We start from the raw sequence: 21729 nt of genomic DNA, 5'->3' as shown, positions 1-21729 counted from the left end.
GTAATTAAGTCACGTTTTTTTTTTCTTGCGATATAATGCTTCCATTAGCGATCAGCAATCGATATCATTAGCGTATTACAGACTAGTTGCTAAGTTTACACAAAGTAAAGCTGCCAATTAGGCCGTTTAATTATGCCTCTGTGTTCTGCATCATCAGTATTGAGATAACTTGGTGTCTGACTCCCCCTATTTAGACGATAATTTGAGAGGAAGGACATCAAACACTCAGATCCCCACACTCATAATACAATGCAGAGTTATTGGGAATTAATTGCAACGAATTCTTCCATTGTGGCGTTCAGTTCTGCTGTCTGTAACATAGAGTGTTAGCCCACTGATACAAGCATTAACCCTTACATTTGCAAAGTATAACTAATGTATTGCACTGCTAAATTAACATGAGACACCCCAACATTTTACTAAGAAGGCAGCGGGCTGAATTGCAGTCGGAAAAATATTTTGAATGTTAGATGAACGATGGACAAGAATTGAGGGTGCATCCTATTTTGGGGACATGGCAACAGGATCACCCCTCTAAACCCCGAGCCAGTGATCTCTGATAAAATCTAAAAATTAACTTGGCTTCAGGTAAAAACTCTTATCACATAGGCACAATTTTCCACAAGGCCCCAGATTCATGTCACCCTGCAGAACAACGTGCCCAGGAAGGATGGATAATGCTTTGACTGTCGGTCTGTAGAGCGCTGGGTGGGCTGATGTGTAAAAGGGGGGGTCTATGGGTCATTGGCCTCTGGATTTACTTTGTAAAAAGTTAAAATTTTATAGCAGTTTTAGAAAATAAAAAAATCTGGTAATTGGGAGGATTTTAAACTGAGATACAGCGCATTTTGCGCACTGTAAAGAGCTCGTTTCACCTTTCTGTGTCCTTGAAACTTTTATATAAGGTGCCCTCATGGATAATAATTCTCTTCCCAGAGAAACATCACTGTACCATATATATGGCAGATAATTAGTTAAAACAACGCCATTCTAAACAAACTAGAAGTCCAGCAACTCTCCAGATGTTGTGGAACTACAAGTCCCAGCTGGAATAATCCACAACAGCTGAGAGGTTGCAAAAACGTGTGATGCCTATTCTAAGAAATGTTGTTTACTGGTTATTACACCATTTAAAGTCTCACTATGCAATAAAATGGGGACAGCCTGTGCCCGGGTTTTTGCGGCAGAGCCAGGTGATACAATTTAGGTTTAGAAGTCAGGATTGACTCCGCTCCCTGTTCACACTGTACAGGATTCTCAATATGTCAAAATTGGAGAATTTACAGACTGCATCTGGATCGTTACAAAGAAAAAGCCCAGAGTGAATTAACAAAACAAACTTTGCTGCTGTGCAAATTTCACTTAGCAAAACAATTTACATTCAAGCAAGACTTAGCCAGGACTTAAACCCTTTGTATAATATGAATTTAAGAGGCTGGAGGGACACTCAGAAACAGCTCAGCTCTTTTCAATTCGGATTTATTACAAGCGATGCAGAAGTGGATTTTGTTGCTCTCTTTGTAAAACAAATTGCAGAATTATTTTTATTTTCATTTTTATTATATTATTATGTGTTTATTTTATTTGCAGTAATGATCTATTTTGTTTCTCCTTGCTTTACATGTGTCCATTAAACACAGTACCTGACTGCCTCCATATCAAGCATTATAGGGAGCGGGGCTAAACCTTATTACATATAAACGTGATCACAAAAATAGCTTGAATGTTTATTTAATTTTACAAGAAGTTACAGACTGCAACATAATGTCATTTATATTGATCCACACACATTATAAGGGGAGTAGTAAAGGAATTCACATCGTGCCCCAACTTAAACCATTCATTTTCGTTTGTTGAGTGTGTCTGCAGCTACATTCGGTTACCTTACAACTAATGTATATGCAGTATATATGGGATTTTTAACACCATATACATTTACTAAAACTTTAACTTTAGTTTTGAAATTCCACATGCAAAACGATATACAATGATCGAGAGAAGATCGCACAGACTTTGAAGCATAATAATGTCAGAATTAATATATTCAGTTTATATTAAGTTACAAAGTGATCAACGTGTGGAAAGTGTATGACTGGGTGAGTGTGTATTTATTTTGTGTTTTCATATATCTGTCTAATGTCACACAAGTATACTTGCTTCTCTTCTGATCTTTCCTTTATAAATGTGTAGATTTTAGCATTTTATGACGCCTCTAAATATTATTATATAGCCTGTGTTGTTTACGAATATACAAAATTAATATTTATTAAAAATTCTATTAAATTTATATTAAACCTGGTCATAGTACAGTGAAATAAATGAGTGTTTGTGTGTGGGATTGTAGATAGTCTGTGTGTAGACTTTCACTATCTCAGACATACAGATTAATGGCAGATCAATACGGGACACTGCCCCAAATATTATTCTCGGTACCATCCTCCATCATTGACATTGCAGGTGCTTAATATTACTTGTAACACTGAGATGTCCTGTACAGTGATCGTAAAAGTGTGATTTTGTGGCCAAAACATAAATAAACGAACTAAAATGTCAGCAGATCTTTTACTGAACAGCAAAAACCTTCAACTAATGTAAAAAGACAATGAATGATTAATTAAATTCTACAAAAACAAAAAATATCTTTCCAGGCCACTTTAAACCCTATCCTCTGATATTGTAGGTTTTAAACCATGACTGGGGGGCAGCCAGACTAGAGTTTTGTCAACCCCCTATAAATCAGGGGTTGATGAGGCACTCGAAGATTAGGCAGCAGATTAAACCAGAAGTGGATGCTCATTGATTTTTACAATACATAGGTTAATGTAACACTCCATAACATGATATGTATGCCTAACGCAGGTGCTGACCTCCCCACCCCCAAATAAAAATCTAATACAATATGAAATGGAGGATTATTATTCTGATCAATAAAATCCCCTCTCCATTTTCTTCTTCACTGGCTGCTTAATAAAACGTCTTATTTACTTATTCAATTGCTAAAAATGTATTGTAAATAGACGAGCTTGTTCTGCACCTGTAAAGTGTCTACATGACATATTTTTGTTTATTTACATCCCTGTAGTTACAGATATATATCCAAAATAAACAAAAATGTTTTACAAAATATGTATCTGCAATTTAATTTAGATGTTTTCAACATCTGAAAAGCAAAATTAAACAATTATTGCAGGTTAAAAATAGGTTAAAAGTTGTGGTAAAATTACAGGGAGCAAAATATTAACAGAACTGGGATAAGTATTTTAACTATTGTAATATCACCTCCAAACGTGCACCTGGCCAGATAAACTGATGAAGGATATACAAGTGAGATTTGAAATGACTCTTAAAACTGAAATAGTTAATTAAACGATGTTCAACTTTTTTTTAAAGTAAATTACATTTTATGGATTGTATGCCATTATTCTAAAAAAAAATATTTGCTTTCAGATTCCCTTGAATAAATTGCATTACGATGCAATGCTCACCATTACTTTCTCTATAGAATTAGGGCACATTCAATTATATAAATAAATGTACAGATATTTGCTAATTCCAGACTCTCAAAACTTAAAACAAAACATCACTTATATATTTTTTTACAAAGACGTAGCTCCTGCAATAGCATAGAAAATAGCCAGATCGATCCATAGGACTCCAATAATTAATAACTAGATCTATTTTTACAACTTTTATTCATCTTGTTTTATTTCTGTTGATAAAATACATGTCATGTTATTTTCTCCAAAAAGCAAGTACAGAACATGAGATTGTAAGACTGCAATGATGTTATTTAGACTGAACAAATCACTTTTTTTTGCATTAAGTATTAGAAGCCACGGGAGGTGGGAGTTGTATCCTGTGTCTATCGTGCACTAGGAAGTTAATTAGGGGGTAAATCCAGGTTGGGTGGGCAGCGTGCAGGCAGCAGTGCAGGCAGTGCCCCCCCTTGGCTGGGCTGTGTGGCTGTGCAGGGTCTCATTGAATGGCAGCCTGTGTGTGTGTGTGTGTGTGTGTGTGTGTGTATATGTGATGTGTGGTGCTTGCAGAGTGCAGCAGTGTGACACTGATGGATGAGCCAATGGTTAGACGGACAGATGTTAGGGCGGATCTAAGAGCAAGCAATGCCAAAGCAGCAGATAGAAGGGGAGAGAGAGAGAGAGGGAGGCAGTGAGGAGGGAGGCAAGAGGAGGTTAGGCTGAAAAATCCCGATTCTTTAGAAAATCACCTAATCCTGACAGACACACACTGGATGTGGAGAGCATTCCCTCTGCAGATAACACCCTGGCTTCTCTGATCACCCCCCCTCCCCAAAAACCAGCGCACTTGGCATCCAGAAAAATCATCTCACCAACTCACCATCCTCTTGTGTGACTGCTATTTATTTGCTTTTAAATCCCCATTTCCACAGCACTTCTGGAAAAGCTGCAATATTATTTTTGGCGTCAGATCTAGCAGTTAAGATCAAGCAGCCTAGAGAGTATTTAAAAGAAAAGAAAAAAAAAAGCAAAACAGGAAGAAAAAAAACTTCAAAGTCCTAAGTGCACCAGTATTCCTGCAAGTTGGTGTGGAAAGCGGTCCTCTGGTTCTGTACACAGGATGTGAAGAAGTAACATCTGCGAAGGCATTTGGAAATATCCCAGGTCCTGAAGGATGGGGGCGGTAGGAGATTTTTTGATCTTGTAAGATCATCCTCTCGCTTTTTTTTTTTTTTTTCTCCCTCTCTCTCTCCCTGCAAACTGAAAGTAAAGGACGCAATGCTACTGATATCTGCTTGAGATCTGTAAAGTAGAAGGCGCATGGGACTTGGGAGAGAGCCTGTGATTTGCTGTAGCTGTCATGAAATATCTTTTAGCCACACAAAGAAAGAGGGGAAAAAGTGCAATTGGCAGCCAAGAAGGTGTTTGGCAATAGCTTGCAATGCAAGCTCAGAAAGCATTGAGACACTGTTAGGAGAGAGTCCATCCCTCCCCTCTGATGTTAACAGGATTTCAGCCAGGAATGCGTAATCGAGCTCAAAGCGCATCGATCGCCAGTAGCTCTGCCTGGGGTTCCCTTCTTGTGAACTTGGATTCAAGTAATCCAGCTTCTCCCTGAGATATCGAGCTAAAGAGAGCAGCAGCATCTGGGCGTCATCTGATCCTGGACATCAAAGTAATCAGCTCTTGAGAAAAAGGGCGTTGCAGGATCTGGTGTTCCAGATGTTGGAGACCCTGCCTGTGCTTTTTGGACACAAGTGATAAGCAACACACAGTCTAACATTAAAAAAAAAAAAAAATCAGCAAAAAATAACAACAACCCCAACATAGTTTTGTGGCTAGCTGATACACCTTGATGCACACCAGGGAGAAAGTCAAAGGGCCACCATTGAAACTCCGAATCCCTCTCACTGAGCCAAGTTGGGATTTGACTTGGAGACAGGAAGGTGCGCACTGTCAATCATGCGTTGATCTGCGTGTGTGTGCGTGGAACATACGACTGGCCGCTGTCCCCAAGAACAATAGCACATTTTTTGTAAGTACATTTGTTTCCCAAAGTATTTCTTCTGCATTAACATTTGCCAGGCTGGAATAAGAGTTGTTTAGCCATCTGCACATATGGTTTCCCCCCACCCCCAAAAAAGTGAGTGTCTTCTAGTTGTAAGGCATGTGAGCATTTTATGTCCTACAGTACGAGTTGTTTTTTTGTAATGGAAAATAGTATTATTAGCTGCTTGTTTTGTAAATCCGCGGTCACATTTGGGTTACTGGAATGTTCAGGCCCTCAGACTGGCAGTGTTGAGGGTATGCAAGGGTCATGGTGTGTGTGATATAGTGTAGAAGGGGGCAGGCTGGGTGAAGTATCAGTGTGTGTGGTTGGGGGTCATGCCGATTAGACATGGTTTGGATAGGGCCTCTACTGCAAGTGGCCTGAACTTAACTCAATTTAAAAAAGAAGGTGAGGCGTGTCTATTGTGGGAAATTGCTGCAAGCCTTCTAGGCGGTTGTGATTAATGTAGTCCTGGGAGCTCACACAGAGTACAGGGGGGTGTTGGAGAGCTGTTACTTAGATACTAAATGAAGAGTACAACAAAAAGCTATGTATTATTGAATACAATAAATAAGTTTGATGAAAGTTCTGTTGAGCAGTGTTTAATTATGGAGATGGGGATTAGGATTCGTGTTGGTTAGGAGATGCCTGGGTCAGATATAGGCTGGTGAAGGTGACACTACCCGCTCCTGTCAGTGGCATGAAGTGATGGTGAGCCGGACCTATCTGTGCTGACTGTCAGCTACTAATCACTGATGTCTCAGTGTATCCCCCTATATAAGAAGACCGGCAGAGCATTAAAGGGGGCAGCGCAGCATTGCTGGGCATCATGGCAGCTGCAGACACTGTATAAATGTCCTAAGTCTTGAGCTGTGTTACAGCAGAGATAGTAGTTGTAGGTTTTCTGTGTGTGATACATTGTGCATGCTTTTGTGGTTTCCAGCATTCGCTGGATATGTGTGTGTGTGCGTGTGAGTTGGCATTTAACGAGTTAATGAAACAGACACGACTGTGTACACTGTCAGACACTGGCTCTTTGTAGCAGCACAGATAAGAGTCGGTGTGACAGGCACCAGTTACTGTGTCTTCCCAGGATCTGCTGCTTGCAGCACGGGGTGGAAACAGTTAAAGTGACAGCTACACCCGGTGTCTGTGTGTGACACACGCTCCCAGCAACGATTGCCTATATGTAAAAGTGATGTCCTTCTGTGTGCATGTACACAGCCATCACCGACAGTCCCTCTGTCTCTGTAAATCCATATGTATGCAGCTTGTTCCACTGTCAGTGCTAGAATACCAGCCCTAGCCTGCACCTCGGGGCAAATACACTGTAACTGGCAGAACATGTGAATATATATTACTCCTGTTGGAAATGGACTATTATTACAGCAACACAGTTAATGTGACAGTACCTGTATTGTATCAATCTGCATGATCCTAGTAAGACAGAGAGTGACAGTCCCTATTTTCTGTATGCTATTAGTAAGGCAGACAGTGGAAGTCCCTGTGTCTGCATGCTTCTAAGAAGGCAGATAGTGTCAATCCCTCTTTTCTGCATGCTACTAGTATGGCAAGGCAGTGGCAGTCCCTATTTTATGCATGTTACTACTAGAGCAGACAGCGACAGTCCCTCTTGTCTGCATGTTCCTAGTAAGACAGCCAGTGACAGTCCCTGTTTTTGCATGCTCCTGGTAAGACAGTGATAATCCCTCTTTTGTGCCTGCTTCGTGTAAAACTCCGTGACAGTCTCTGTATCTGCATGCTGCTAGTAAGACTCCGTGACAGTCCCTGTATCTACATGCTGCTAGTAAGACTCCGTGACAGTCCCTCTTTTCTGCATGCTCCTAGTAAGGCATCATGACAGTCCCTCTTTTCTGCATGCTGCTAGGATGACACAGTCCCAGTATGTGCCTGCTGATGGGAGCACACACAGTTAATTCATGCATGGGCTCGGTCAGTTAAAGTGACAGTCCCAGCGCTCTCCCCCCAGGAAGGAGTTAAAGTGACAGCCCACTGGGTGCTGTGTGTCTCGCAGAGGGAGCTTTCCCGTTCTCAGACTACTTTGAGTGACGCGATCAGCTCTCTCTCTTTAAGCTCTGCCTGTTGCAGCTCAGACTGGAGCCGCGGACTGTGGATCAGGCTGGGAGCGTGTATTATTTGTGTGCTGCACCCCCCCACCTCCCCCAGCCCTCCCCATGCCTTGAGAGTGTCCCCGGGCATCCCCCCCCCTCACTCAGCTCCAAACTGGGGACGACATTGTGCAGACAGATCTATTTTTATATCTATTTTCTGTGTTGTTTTCTTGCAAACTTGCGGTGTGCAGGCAGCTTGTCGCGGTGGTGTCGGTGCATGAAACCTCCAAGAAGTGGATCAGCTCAGAGCATCTGTGGGGCCACAAGAACTCTTCCTGCCCCCTCCCCAAAAAAAGCCCAGCCACAGCAGGCACAGTGAGCAGCAGCATGCCGAGGAGGAAGCAGCAAGCGCCTAGACGGGCTGCAGGTACTGGCTCAGCATTGCAATCCTTTCTTCCATGTACTGTGCCATATTGTTACTAATTATCCCCTATTAACCATCTTTTCTTCATTATTACACCCCCATCACTTAACCACTTCATTGATTCTCCATGGAATGAATGGGCTTAGCTGTGTTTCTCTTGTGCCATCCCTCTCAGCCTGGTGGGGTTATCTGTTGGGGAATTTGCATGGCTGAAGAGGTGATAGAGACAATGTCCTTGGATGAGAAAGTTGAGAGAAGAAGGGGTTACTTGCATCCATTCTCTTTCTTTCACTTTTATTGCTCATTTTGTGAATCACTTCTGGGTTCAGTGGGGGTCAGTGCTTGTTTGCTTAGAGGAGGTGCCTGGATGTATTTAAGGTTAGTGGGGTAACAAGGGGGCAGAGAAAGTTCACCCAAGGGTCTTGTAGTGAGAATTCAGCATTGATCTCACGGTGGCAAAGATGGAGTTTTCTATTGATTTTTTTTGTTCTTCTTCTATGTTTGAAACTAAACTAGAGATGTGGGAAAAAAAAAACCCTAAAAGATCTGTTTCTTGTCAAAAGCTCTGACCCTGCCTGTTTCTTTTCCTCTCTCCTTATTTGGCACTCCATATATTAATTTCCCAGGGATGGCTGTTATTAACGTTGAGCCCTTGTTGCAAATGTCAACTCTTATTAGAATTTAGCAATCTCCTCTTTCTGAGGCTATAGGGGGTGAGAGGGGAGGGAGGGGTGGATAAAGGTAGGAGGGGAGGGGAAGGCAGCCAAAACATTATTTTGCAATAATGTTCAGTTAGGACATGTGAAGTGGGAAAAGGATTTCATTTTATGGACCGTTGCCATCCTTCATTTGATGACTGATTGAGTGCCTGTCACAAGGCTGTCTTTGATCTATTCATTGCCAATAAACATCAATAAATCACTTGCCATGGTAACACCAGGCTCCGTGACGTCACCGTTGCCCTGTAACTTCCTGCTGGAGCAGGTTCAGCGTAGTGAGAGTATTACAGGATCCATGTGGATGCATCCGTGGCATTGTGCAGGCTGTCATTTATCAGCTCACACCACCGTCACATTGCTGTTTATTTATTTTATTATCAATATACTGGCTAGGTATGGTCTGCGGTTCAGTGTTTTGCTTTTTTTTTTTTTTTAGTTCTGTTTATTATTTTTATTCTTATATGTTGTGGGTTATTATTTATGTTGTGGGTTGCAGCAGTGTTGTTGTTCAATGCAAATGCTTTTTTTATTTACCTGGATTAATTTTTTATAAAATTATATGTATAGTACAGTCTATTTGGGATATACAGTTTAATATTGTACGTACACAGGCTTGGACACAAAAGTGATTGCAAAGCTCCATGGTTCCTAAGTTTCTAGGGCTATATCTGGTAATTATATTGACACCCCTATAGCCTAACGGGTACATAGGTTCAACTTTCTGGCCTATGAGTGCTGCAGTGTGTATGTATATGTGTATATATATATATATATATATATATATATATATATATATATATATATACATACACACAAACACACACACACTTTAGTGTGTGTATATTTTAAAGGTAGCAGCCTGTGTGAACGTTTATTGATTTCCCCAGTCCAGTATTGTGTATTAGACAGTAAAGTTGTATCCATTGAACCCGCTCTGTGTTTCAGACGAGCCCAGCACCAAATAACTTTTCTCTGCTCGAGAAATCTTGGCCTCTACGGTGCTCGTACAGCAAGGAATGAAATGTACCATGTAGCCAGTTTATTGTTTTATTTCGCTAAAGGAATACTTAACTGTAAAATAATATATTGTGTCTAATAGTGTTACTGCAGAAATATAAATCTGCTATTTGTAATGCTAATCCATTTCCAAATAACGATGTAGCCTCGTCCTACACCTGAAATCTAACGTCACAACAAATGAACGTGTGTGCGCAGTATTTGTGGGGAAGTCACACTGCAGTTGGCCAGCGTAGGTCTGTTTACCTGAGCAGACATTTACAAGGTGCTGCTGACTACGCTGCTTTAAATATATAGATATATTTGCTCTTTGTCTTTCATGTTTTGTTTTGTATTCAGGATGCAGAATAATTAGCAATATTTAACACACAAAAAAAAATAATCTCTATTGTTTTTTTTATTTCCAATTACAATTATCAGGCTAGTTAAAAGGCATTAAAAAAAAAAACAACTTCTGCGCAAATAATACGAGATGCAAGAATGGCTTTACTCTATCAAAATGACCCGTCAGAACGACTTTGTTTCATATTTGATTTAATTGTCTCTCTCCTGACAGGCACATTCATCAATAGCTTAATGGTCAATCATAAGCTGGCATTGAGTGCTCTGCGCCTCTCATAGACTGCTGTAGTTTATCCCAGTGCCTCTGTCTAATGCATATAGCTGGGAATGACCGAATTGTTACTTATTTAGGCAGGAAAAGGAGGGGGACCCTCTATGCTGTTGATTGGATCGTGATGGGGAATGAGCGAGACTTGTTGGTTTCGTTCTTAAATAAACTCCTAATTTCCCCCGTCCTCTCTGGCCTTTTTTTTTTTTCGCAGCCAGAAGTTGTAGGGTTGATGGGTTGTCTCGTACAGAGAATGATGACAAATTGATTGTTTTATACTAGGATTCTGACTGGTAACTTGTAAAACCTATTTCTCCAGCAACCTTAAAAATATTTGAGAATTATTTTTTTTTTTTCACATTTCTCTTTCCCCAAACTGAAAGGTCCATTCAGCCGTTAAAAAAAAAAAGAAAAGAAAAGTTGTTTTTCCACCTTCATTAGTGTTCACCTAATTAGCTGTAAACCTGATGGATTCCTGACAGCTTTAATGATTGGAGATGACAAGCTGCACGCAGTGTCATTGAGGAGAATTAGGTTTGCAGCTAGTTTGATGTAATCAAGTTGATATTACACAGTCCTGCTTGGCTTTACTTGAGCATTAACTCAATTTTCTGCTGCAGGTGACAAATGGATTTTAGTACCTGGATAATCATTTCATAGGGATCAGACTAACAGTAGCAAAGCAGCCTTGCAGATCTCAGAGATAGTTCCACAGGTCACCAGTTTAACCCTTGCTGGAGGACTCTAATCAATAACCCCTAATAATACCTGTTCTGTCTCCTGAGTAGAACTTGTATTGTCTTCATATCAGTAGTAGCATCATATTTTGTGTTGCTGTTCTCCATGTAGCTGTGGATGCAATCACAGGGCATTCCCTCCACCAGAAAATGCATTGATAAGTAATATTTTGGGGAAATAGTACTATAGTTGTGTTGCAAATGCAACTTACACCTCCCAGACCTGCGGTCTCAGTAGGGTTGTGTCCCTTGAATAGTAAATATATTAAACTCAAAATCTGGCCCTTATTAACTTGTGCAACAGAAGCATTTCATATAAATATATATATATATATACATTGTAAGCTTGCGAGCAGGGCCTTCTCACCTCTTTGTCTGTTTTACCAAGTTTGTTTATTAGTTTACTGTGTTTGTCCCCAATTGTAAAGTGCTACAGAATATGTTGGCGCTATATAAATAAATGATAATGATGATGATATACACACGCACAGTCAAAAAACATACTGGTAGGTTAATTGTCTCTGACAAAATTAACCCTAGTCTGTGTGTGTTGGGGAATTTAGACTGTAAGCTCCAATGGGACAGGGATTGTTGTGATGCAGAATTGGTGGCACTATATTAATAAATGAATATATTTTATTATATAACAAACAGAATAGGCCGTGATGCGAGTACTTTCTCTGTCTTGGTAGATGCCCAAATTTCACTATTCAAAAACTCTAGCTTTTTATTCTTTAAAAGCATCGCAAAATGATTTTCACCGTCCTTTTTAAATACATTTTTTTTAATCCTTGTACTAGAAGTCATTGTTACTTATTTGTAAATTGTAATATATATTTTGCAATACAAACCCCCGGGTGCTTCAGCAGATACAAGATTTTTGGGAAAATAACACAACAAAACTGGGGGTCAGAGGGGTCAGTTGGGATGTACAGCATCCACAGACATTTTGTAACTACGTCAAAGTCTGGTCGACCCGGGAATGACATCGAAATCAGAAAATAGCCCCTTGTATGTATGTAGTTACAGTGATACCCCGGAGCATATTATGTGACACACGTCCGTTTGTTGGGGGGCTGAGATTTCCTACCAGTAGCAGACTGACAAAATGATTAGCTATGGATGTCCGTGGCTTCTTTTCTGCAAAGAAAAACGAACAATGCCAAAAAAAGAAAAAAAAAAAAAAAGGGCAATTTAAATAAACAGGCTAAACCGTGAGCCTAAGCCTGGAAGGTTCCAATGATATCCTGTGTTTGGAAGGGAAAAACAACAGACATTTTTGGAATCAGCTGCCATTTCTCCCATTAGCTTGACAGCTGTCAGTTAGTTCCTCAGTGGTTTCTCCCGCAATACAGTTTATTGCTTGTTGATGTTGTCATTTTGTTTTGTGTTTCGCCTTCAGCGTTATGAGCAGGAGTGAAATAGTCAATAGCTGATGTATCAGCAGTTATTTCTTAAATTGGCTCACAAGTCTGCATTGTCTTCTGTTTTGTTTTTTGTTTTTTCTCCTTCTCCTTAAGATTGTTTTATACAGTGATTAGAATGTATTGTGACTGGTATTCGGTTCTGGGGAATGTAGTTCATCCCGGGGGAGTTAAGCGGATCACAGTGGTCCCTTAGCCCCGATTTCAGGATCTCAATGAACTGCAGAACAGATGACTTCCTGGATACTGGGATATTATATATTTTGAGTTGCTTGTACAGCTCTGTGTGGCTATGACATTAGCGTTATCGTATCTCAGAAAGGCCATGTTAGTAAGACCCGTTGGCTTTATGTGAAAACGCCACTGTAATTAGCTTGTTGTTAACCTTTTGCGTTAACCAGTGGAAAGTAGGCTTCTCAAACACCAGCCGCTTCACAAAAATGCCATGAACATTGGACAATTAACCCGCGTGTAGACGCCGTAGTATTGCGTGACCCAGGGCCGTACCTCTTCACCAGTTGAGCCGTTTAAAAATTCCCAAGGTGTCGCGGATACTCTTTACACTGGATCTTTTGTAAAAGGTTGTAATTTATCGTTGTCCTAATTAATACGTAAGCCTGGATGGCTGTATGAGCACTGGAGTACCGAAACATACTCCAGGTAAATCCCACTGTACCCACCTAGGGGTAAGGAACGAGAGAAGGGACCAAACACTGACTATCTCTAGTTTTGGATTTGTTTCCGAACTGTAATTAAGCCAAATAGCTTCTCATTATTAATTTCTTTGACACATGCATGTAATAAGGTAAGATGACAAATATCCCTGGGCTTGACGAACTGCCATGGTACCTGCATTTAAATATCTATATGTCCTTTGCCCAGACAGACTAATTCTAGTTCTCAACATGTTTTTTTTTTTTCCTGTTACTCATTAGATTAATTTGACACGTACCTCCACCCCCCCCCCCACTTCAAACAATAGTAGTTTTGTATTTTTTCCTTTTTTTTTAATGTGTGTGTGTGATATCCCCTTAAGCATTAGCAATTCAACATATATTCTTTTCATGTCCCTTTGATTTCAACATTTAGAAAAAAAAACACAGTGCCATGCAGTTCAAAGGATTTTAATTATCACCCATGAAACAGAATTTAAATTCTAAAACTGAAGTATGCAAAACAGAGCGTTAAGTGTAGTGTGTGTGTATATGTGTGTGTATATATATATATATATATATATATATATATATATATATATATATATATATATAATTTTTTTTTTGCATGCCTAAGGAGGGTGACGTGAGACACCCTCTGGAAGGTTTTTAAAAAAAATATTATTGTTACTCTTAATAAGAATTTTGCAGCACGTGGAAAACACGGTAAATTGGCTGCTTAAGCGACGTTTAACTGCTCCCATTTAAAGGATTTAAGTAGATAATTAGTAAATTAGTCAGTGTTGCTTAGTAAACAATTAATAGGAGATGTAATATCATGATGCACAGTGAGTAGTCTATACAGCCACCAGAACACCCTCCATCATATTTGCCACGATATTTAAAGCGCCAGTCTTGACAATAATGTAACTTTTCCTTGTTTGTTCTTTCATTATAAATTATTAATTCATACTGTCAGGACACATGTTATTAATTACGACTGCTTTTTTTTTTTTTTCTTCTCCTTCACCTACAGCAGCTGTTAAGGAGAAACAGGTTGAGCAGTATTTGGTGGAAATATTAAACTGTTGGCAAATCACAGCACATTTTGCATTTTCAGCGTTTTACTGAAAACGCAACTTTAACATAAGACGTGATTCCATCAAGCTATTAAGTAACGCGTTATCAGAGTCATTTAAATGTTTGTTTGTTTTTTTTGAGTTTGTATCCAGTTACCTAGATGGTTGCTTGTCAGTCAGCAGCTAGAATAAGACGTCTATGCATGAAAAAGCAAGAATAAAAGAATAAAATATAAAAGCTCTTCTGGAATTCCTATAGTCCAGGTCGCCGGTAATGCCACGATAATCTAGCACCAGTGTCTTAACACTTGTATTTCCTTTGTAAATTATAATATGAATACAATTAGCTGTTGGGTTATCATAATGCTCTGTTCCATTTTAAAATTGTATTTGAATATAGATGAATATTAATGAAGCAGGATGAATTTATTTTGCATAAGTAAAGATGTATAACTCTCCCCTCCATTAACTACGGTCATTAATAAAGCGTGGTCATTATTTAAGAACATATTTATTTTTTATATGATTTTTTTTTTCGTTCTCCCCCCTTTTTCACATTTTCTTTTAATGAGACAGGCTCAATTAATTATTCAGACATGACAGCAGTTAACGGTTTAGGGTGTATATGTATAGCAGGTAATACGTGACTTTATATGTGTCGTTTTTGCCTACATAGCAGCAATTTTTTTACTTTTTTTTTTTTTTTTTTTTTTAGGCTTTTATTCACCTCTCGTTATGGCGCTAAGACAGTCAATAAAGTTGTATTTTATATGTTTATTCCTCGTCTCTGCTACTGCCTGACGAATCCACGGAATGATGTGATATTTTATAATTAATTCTCCAAGATGTAATTGCTGTAATCACATCAATGTTCCACCCGGCACAGATAGGGCTCTAAAGCATATGGAAAAATATACTGCAATCTACCCTCTTGTAATTCTCCAAATAAGCATTTCTGTGTGGTTTGAATTACAAAATTGCCAGGTAGTTGTTCTTGGAGCAAGTAGCGTTTATATATTACCTGCAGTGATTGGTATTTTGAAGGCACTGGAGGTAACCTTTGTTACGGGGAAAGATTACTCTGTGGAAGAATTTCTCACTTGAAAATAAGATGCGTGAAACTTTTATCTGCACGGGAAAATCGCGTGTGATGTTTGTATTTTCCCTCGTTAGTCTTGTTAGAAAGCGTTTATCCTTCGTTGTCTTTAGACGTTGCGATGGTTGTACTCCAGCAATGGGTAGGCCACACTCTATCTGTGCTCTATATAACAGAAGAAATCGGGGAACCGAACTGATCTATAATTTGGTACAGAATATTCTCACAGCTCCACTGCAAAAATATATACTCCTCGTTCCACTGCAAAAGTTCACGTTTGACCTAATGTCTTTTACGTAATACCCAATTACACCGGACTCGGAATGGATCGTCCGTTTATTCATAGGCTCTAAATTCCGCAAAGTGCGAATTTACCAGTAAAGTATGGAAATCAGAAGCAGAACTGCAAAATTGTATCGTTGGCACATTGTAACGCCTGTTTCCCTACACAACTCGCACCTTCAACGCAACTTCATTTATCTCTAGTCTGGAAAGAAATTGTGCTCTTCCACCCTCAAACTATTTTTACTGACCGTTGTAAGAAAAAAAAAAAAAGACTACTAGTTTTACTGACATTATTTAATAACACAATGAATTACATAAGGGACAAAGTAATTGTGTATCTGAGCTTCATAACATCACACAGGCCACTATATATCTATCATACACAGAAGGTATCAGCTGGTTCCTATTGTCATTCCCTATGTTGGTGTTAATATTCCCATATATCAGTGCGCAGCAGGTCTTAGGCCTTTAGGACTACGGGCCTCCGTTGGCGTCTCTGGGTTCAGCGCGGTACCGCTCTTAACCTTTTCAGTGCCGGCACAGCGCGTCAGCCGAGTTTTATTCCATAACGTGCTGCTTTATTTGGGAGCCTGCTACCCCAGCAGATGTCCTTCACACTTTCTAGCGTGGCTGTGTCTGTTTTGCAGATATATACGTATGGGCCCATGAGAAACATATTTATCGTCCTTATGTTTCAGACCATATTTTCATAAGGAAGCCTATAATGTATAGAGGCGTAGCCAAATGTTGGAATCCACCTGGCGCTGTATTATATAAGTCTCGTTTTATTCATTTTGTCTTTTTTAGCATTAAATCCATGTGTTTTTCAGTCTTTCTCCCTGCACAGCGATTCTTTATAAATAAACGGGACAAGATTTTTACACCAAGGACTCAATTGCTAACGTTGCATTTAGCAAACCACAGGAACCAATCAGACACTTGCTTTCATTGTATAGATTGCACTAGACAGATAAAACCTGATTGCTGATTGGCTGCTGGGGTTCAGCGCAAATTTTTCACCTAAATGCAAGTCTAGTAAATGGTCCCTACTAAGTCTCTTTACACGCAAATTGTAACATAAATGCATTTATTCCCAATCTTATAATTGATCGCAATGCCCTGCATCCTGGTGCCACCACAGTTGTCCTGTGTGTGAAGTGCCGGGTACAAACTACTATTAGTGAATAATCAAATAATCATTAATAACTATATGTGCAATATTTATATACAGTATTATTGTGTTTTTATATAGTGACAAAACCCCTGCAGCACTGTACAAAATGCAGGGCATTATATCAATTGCAAAAGCAACATCCGTTAGACGCGTAGAGAAACGCGGGTCCTGCTCACAAGAGCTCACAATCTAGTATATATTTATATCTAGATATAATTGCTGAGTTGTGTGGTGTATATAAGACTGGTGCATGTGGACTATGAAAACATCCTGCTCTTCCTGCAGCTGAACAGATTATCCCAAAGTAACCTATTACCGTTTTTTTTTTTATGTTACAGGAACAAGATGGGGGTACGTTGTTGTTATTATATTCAGTATCTATTTTTTTTATTTATTTTTTTGGGCCTGGGCTCTTTGCCCAGAAAAGTTCCTTTCCTGCTGGGTCAAGGCTGCTGCTGGAGGGCTAAATCACAGCAGGGGCACTGCGGATGACTGGCGGAGGCCGCTTAAGACTGGCAGCCATCAGTCATCCATCTGTGACACCGAGTCTGTTTTTTCTTGATGGCAGGGATGATAAAAAGGCCTGGGAACGGTACAGGCCCTTATAATCAGGACCACTAGTGACATCCTTCTCAACTGTGACAGCTTCTTCCTTTTCTCTTTTCACCGCCAAGATTGTCTGAACTGGATTTTTTTTTCTCTCCCTCTTGTTTCATGTACATGATCAGTCTCAGATGCTGGGAATTATTTTTTGTGTCTGAGGGGAGGGGAGGGAGGAGAAGGGGGAGCGTTGCTTTGGGTTTGTGGGTTGGGCAGGTGTGAGAGGAAGTCTCTCTCTCTCTCTCTCTTTTTTTTTTTTTTTCTCCCTCGTACTGTAGGCCCTGTTGCTAATTAATGTTCCTCCATAAGATTCTGTCTGAGTTGAGTAATGTTTTTGATCTTTATGTCTGATAAGTGCATACTTAATGAGATTTCAAAGCTGTGACTGCAGCTCCCTACAATTATTGACAGATGCCTTTCCTTTGCCATTGGGTTCAGCTTCATAAATCCTCTTTCGGTAATGAGGTTCACAAGTGCCACCCTGCCAGTGAGCTAATGAAAGAGAGGGGGGGGAGGGGGAACGCTCCTGTCTGTCTTGCACATTTTTTTTTTTTTGTTTTTTTTTTGTCTTTTAAAATTTACTATGCAGATCTCAAGCTGCAGGACGTTTACTGGATACATGCTAATTTTTTATCTTGCTTTTTTTTTTTGTGTGTGTGTTGTTGTTTTTTTCTGCCTTAGTCGTTGTAGTATGCACCGGGGAGCAGACCCCACCGTGCCACCTTTAACCATCGTTGCCTCCTCCTGTGCCACCACCCCTCAGATTTCACTCCTATTCCAAAGAACCGTTGGAGACTTGACAGCCGTCCGACACGAGTAGTCGTTCAATTTTTTCTTTCTCTCTTTTTAATATATAAATGTGAAGGGCACAGAGCGGATAAAGGACGAGTCGTTCGGCTGCCCTAAAATGTTGCAGATTCAATTTTCTGACTTGAATCCTGGTGGGGACAGAAAGCTCCAATACGCCAAACAGTCGATTTCCGTTTCTGCTGAGCCATATATCACTGACCCACTCTTTGCTCTTGACAGCATGACATGTGTCATTTATCAAATGGGTCCCTGCCAGACAACAAGGGAGGAAATAGCGCTGTTCTGCGTCCTCCTGTCTGTTCCCCTTTAGTACAATGTTTCAGGAAGAGCACTGCAGCCTCTAAGAGGGAAGTAGAGGGGAGAGGGAGAGACGGTTTGATGCTATGATTAAACAAGGTCCCTTATGGGTTAAATCCAGTCTTTCAACTTTACTCCAAACTTTTTTTCTTTTTTTTTTTTTAATATTTTTGTTTGTTTGGTTTCTTTTAAAGAGTTTTTTAAGAATGTTTTTGACACTCACTCATCGTTCAGTCTGCTTCGCTGGGGGTTGCGCACATGATTCAGTGAACTCCTAGGTTTCACAGGATCCAAAGATGGCAGAAGATGGATGTGTTTTGAGAAAGATTGATGATGGATATCAGACTTGTCATGCCAATTTATCATTTTGAATATTATTTAGACTTGCTGTGTACATCAGTAACTTGAGAGGTGGAGGAGCAGGGGCCTGAAGAAAAGGCCTCGATCTTTCTGGAGTTGATGGATGGGTTTGAGCTGCCTTTATTGTTTACCAGTCATTATGAGAATACTTTACCACTACTAAAGTGTTAATATAGTGGGGGGTTTATTGCAGTTGGGAAGAAAACAAGGAGCCTGTGCCTACGTAAACCACCTTCTCTACTATTAGGGTTTTAGTTAAAGTGGACTAAGTCTGTAATATGAAGCGGTTAAGAAAATAGTTGTAATTCTTTTGAAGTAACAGATTTAGAATGAGGAAGTGATCACTTTGTTACTGTAGTTGTGTTTGGTGGAAACTTTGTCACATGTTTGGGGCTTTAAATTCAAACTTTAACTGTTTACTGACAATAACATTGTGGTTTGTAGACCTGTGATGACATCACCTGGATGTGATATTCTTGTACATTGAAATAGATAGATATATGTTTATACAGTGGTTGAAGTGGAAATTTAGAAGTGGCTGCATGGGAAATGTAAGGGATTGGAATCTGATAGCATGGTAATGAGGATAGGAGGAGAAGTGGTGTGACATGCCCCCGTATACCCCCCACTTCCTCCACTGTGTGTACATATGTGTGTATGTAAGTACATAGTAAACCTCAGCCTTTCCTTACACTAAAAGTATTGAGCTATGTATATGTGTGCGTGTGTGTGTATGTGTGTATATATATATATATATATATATATATATATCAGTGGCGCACGCAGGGGGGGTCTGAGTCTCTAGAAACCCGCCCCTGCGCTAACTAAGTGACCACTGTCCTATACAGCAGCCGCGGCACTGTCAAAGAAGCAGACGCTTCTTAGACAGCGCCGTGGCTGCTGTTTAGGACAGCGCTGGCATGCAGCTCTCTCGGTTTTTTTTTTTCGGGTCGGCGGGGAGAACCCCCCCCGACAATCCTCCGTGCGCCCCTGTATATGTGTATGTATATGTATATATATATATATATATATATATATATATATATATATATATATATATATATATAGAGAGAGAGAGGGAGAGAGATACATGTATGTCTGTATGTATGTGGCTGTATGGCATACCACCGTATACATCCCCATTTCGACCACTGAGTATGTATAGTTGTGTGTGTGTGTGTGTGTGTGTGTGTGTTTGTATATATATAAATATACACTGAATTATATTGTATTCAGTATGATTCACATAGACACTAACATTCCCATTTGGTTGTATTGCCAAAAACTAATATGAGATCATATTAACATAAAAGATAATGTCCATTTTTTTCCCTCTCTCCTGTTTTGGGTTTGGATATCTCTCTTATAGGTAGTGACATCTAGTTTTTGGGGACGGTATTTGGGGACTGTGCGTCGTTTCGTGTGTGATAATTGGTCGAATTGTGATCATAACTGTTTATTTTTTTGTCTTGAGCATCATTTGCTTGTTTATATTTATGGGGTAAATGTATTTACCAAACATATAATACTTTTCAATACGTTTTTTATATTCATAAAAAGTCAAGAAAAAATCTGTTTTGTCGTTCCTCGCGTTTCGGCATGTTACATGTATTACAGAGTTGTTAACAATCCAGGTGGTGGTGATTATATTGCTCTTGATAAAGATTTTTGATGTGTTAACTCTTTCAGTGGGGGGGTTCCTCCTACACTCTAGTTACTCTTGGGGGGAGGGGTACACATCTGTTTTGTTTGTATTTATTTGCTTTTTTGAAGCTGCTATTTATCTTCACATTTCCACAAATGCCCGTTTCGCAGGGCTGATTATTAAATTGCCCTCTGCCCACATGTGGCGGGCCCCAGTGGCAAACCACACCTTGTGAACCGGTCCTGTGCCGGCCTGGCGTCTGTTTGAGTGTGTTCATTCGGATTATAGTCCTGCCACGTTTACAATGTTCTCCACAAGCTTTAGTGTAACTCCACTAAAAATATATATACAAACATATAACACTTATTGTATTCCTTTAGTTGTAACTTCACCACCATCTGGTCACATTTACTTGTTGTTTAACGCTTTGAAATCTGTTGATACTATTTATTAATCAAGTTTTATACATTTAAAGTTTTCATGAAAATCCCCAATTGACCTTCTACCTACGGAAGTCCTAAATCTTTACCTCTGTCTAATAACATTGGATTTTGTTGTCCTACGTTTGTGTTTGGGGGAAAAAACATTCTTTAATGAGACATATGTTGCTTTTGCATGATGCATATTTCAACCTGTGCAGAACATTTCCTGTAATGGACAGTGATCCTCTCCTGTTTACATGTGTTGGAAGTATCTGTCTTTTTTTTGTGTGTGCGTGTTTTTTAAAGAACGTTGTTTTTACATATTGTCTACAGAGCGCGTACTTCATTACTTGTCTGTCTCCGCTGTGTCTGTAAAATAATTACATAACAATAGACATTATTACATCTCCTGGCACTCTGCACACCAGTGAAATTCAGCTGCATAGCTCCGAAATATATCTCAACTTCCATGTTTCCAGCAACTGCTTTTTAAATGGGTTGAGCGATGGCCCGTCAGTCACGCCACAAAATGCAGACAACTGCATACTCTTGTACCCGTCCTCCTTAGTCCAGTAATCATCCCACTGAGCTTCAATCCCATGTGCTCATCGCTTAAATATTTTGGTGTTCGTACAAGAGAACGAACGTTTTATTATAGTTTCAAGCAAAATGTTGTCGAGAGCATATAAATCTCTTTATGTGGGTAGATGTCACTACAAGTATGTCCATCCTGATATTTTATTAATTGGTCAGCATTTTTCTGGCAAAAAGCTATGACT

The 21729-nt window shown here is 39.6% G+C and overlaps 1 protein-coding gene across 2 annotated transcripts in view; it reads left to right on the top strand.

Annotated features, from left to right (window-relative positions):
- The first annotated feature begins 4160 nt into the window (after positions 1–4160).
- TSHZ3 (teashirt zinc finger homeobox 3) overlaps positions 4161–21729 on the top strand; it is a 69145-nt gene continuing 51576 nt past the window's right edge. Inside the window, exons 1-2 of one of the 2 annotated variants that reach the window (XM_075189245.1) lie at positions 4161–5511; positions 7850–8025. In XM_075189245.1, the coding sequence (XP_075045346.1) occupies positions 7986–8025 (40 nt within the window). In that variant the 5' untranslated portion in view covers positions 4161–5511; positions 7850–7985. Of the gene's footprint in view, positions 5512–7533; positions 8026–21729 lie in introns of those variants that run through there. The other variant, XM_075189246.1, reaches the window with a different exon arrangement.

Source organism: Mixophyes fleayi, chromosome 10 (genome assembly GCF_038048845.1).
Source record: "Mixophyes fleayi isolate aMixFle1 chromosome 10, aMixFle1.hap1, whole genome shotgun sequence".
In the NCBI taxonomy this organism is placed as follows: Eukaryota; Metazoa; Chordata; class Amphibia; order Anura; family Limnodynastidae; genus Mixophyes; species Mixophyes fleayi.
The sequence above is the reverse complement of the archived record's forward strand: the minus strand, read 5'-3'. Positions and strand labels throughout refer to the sequence as shown.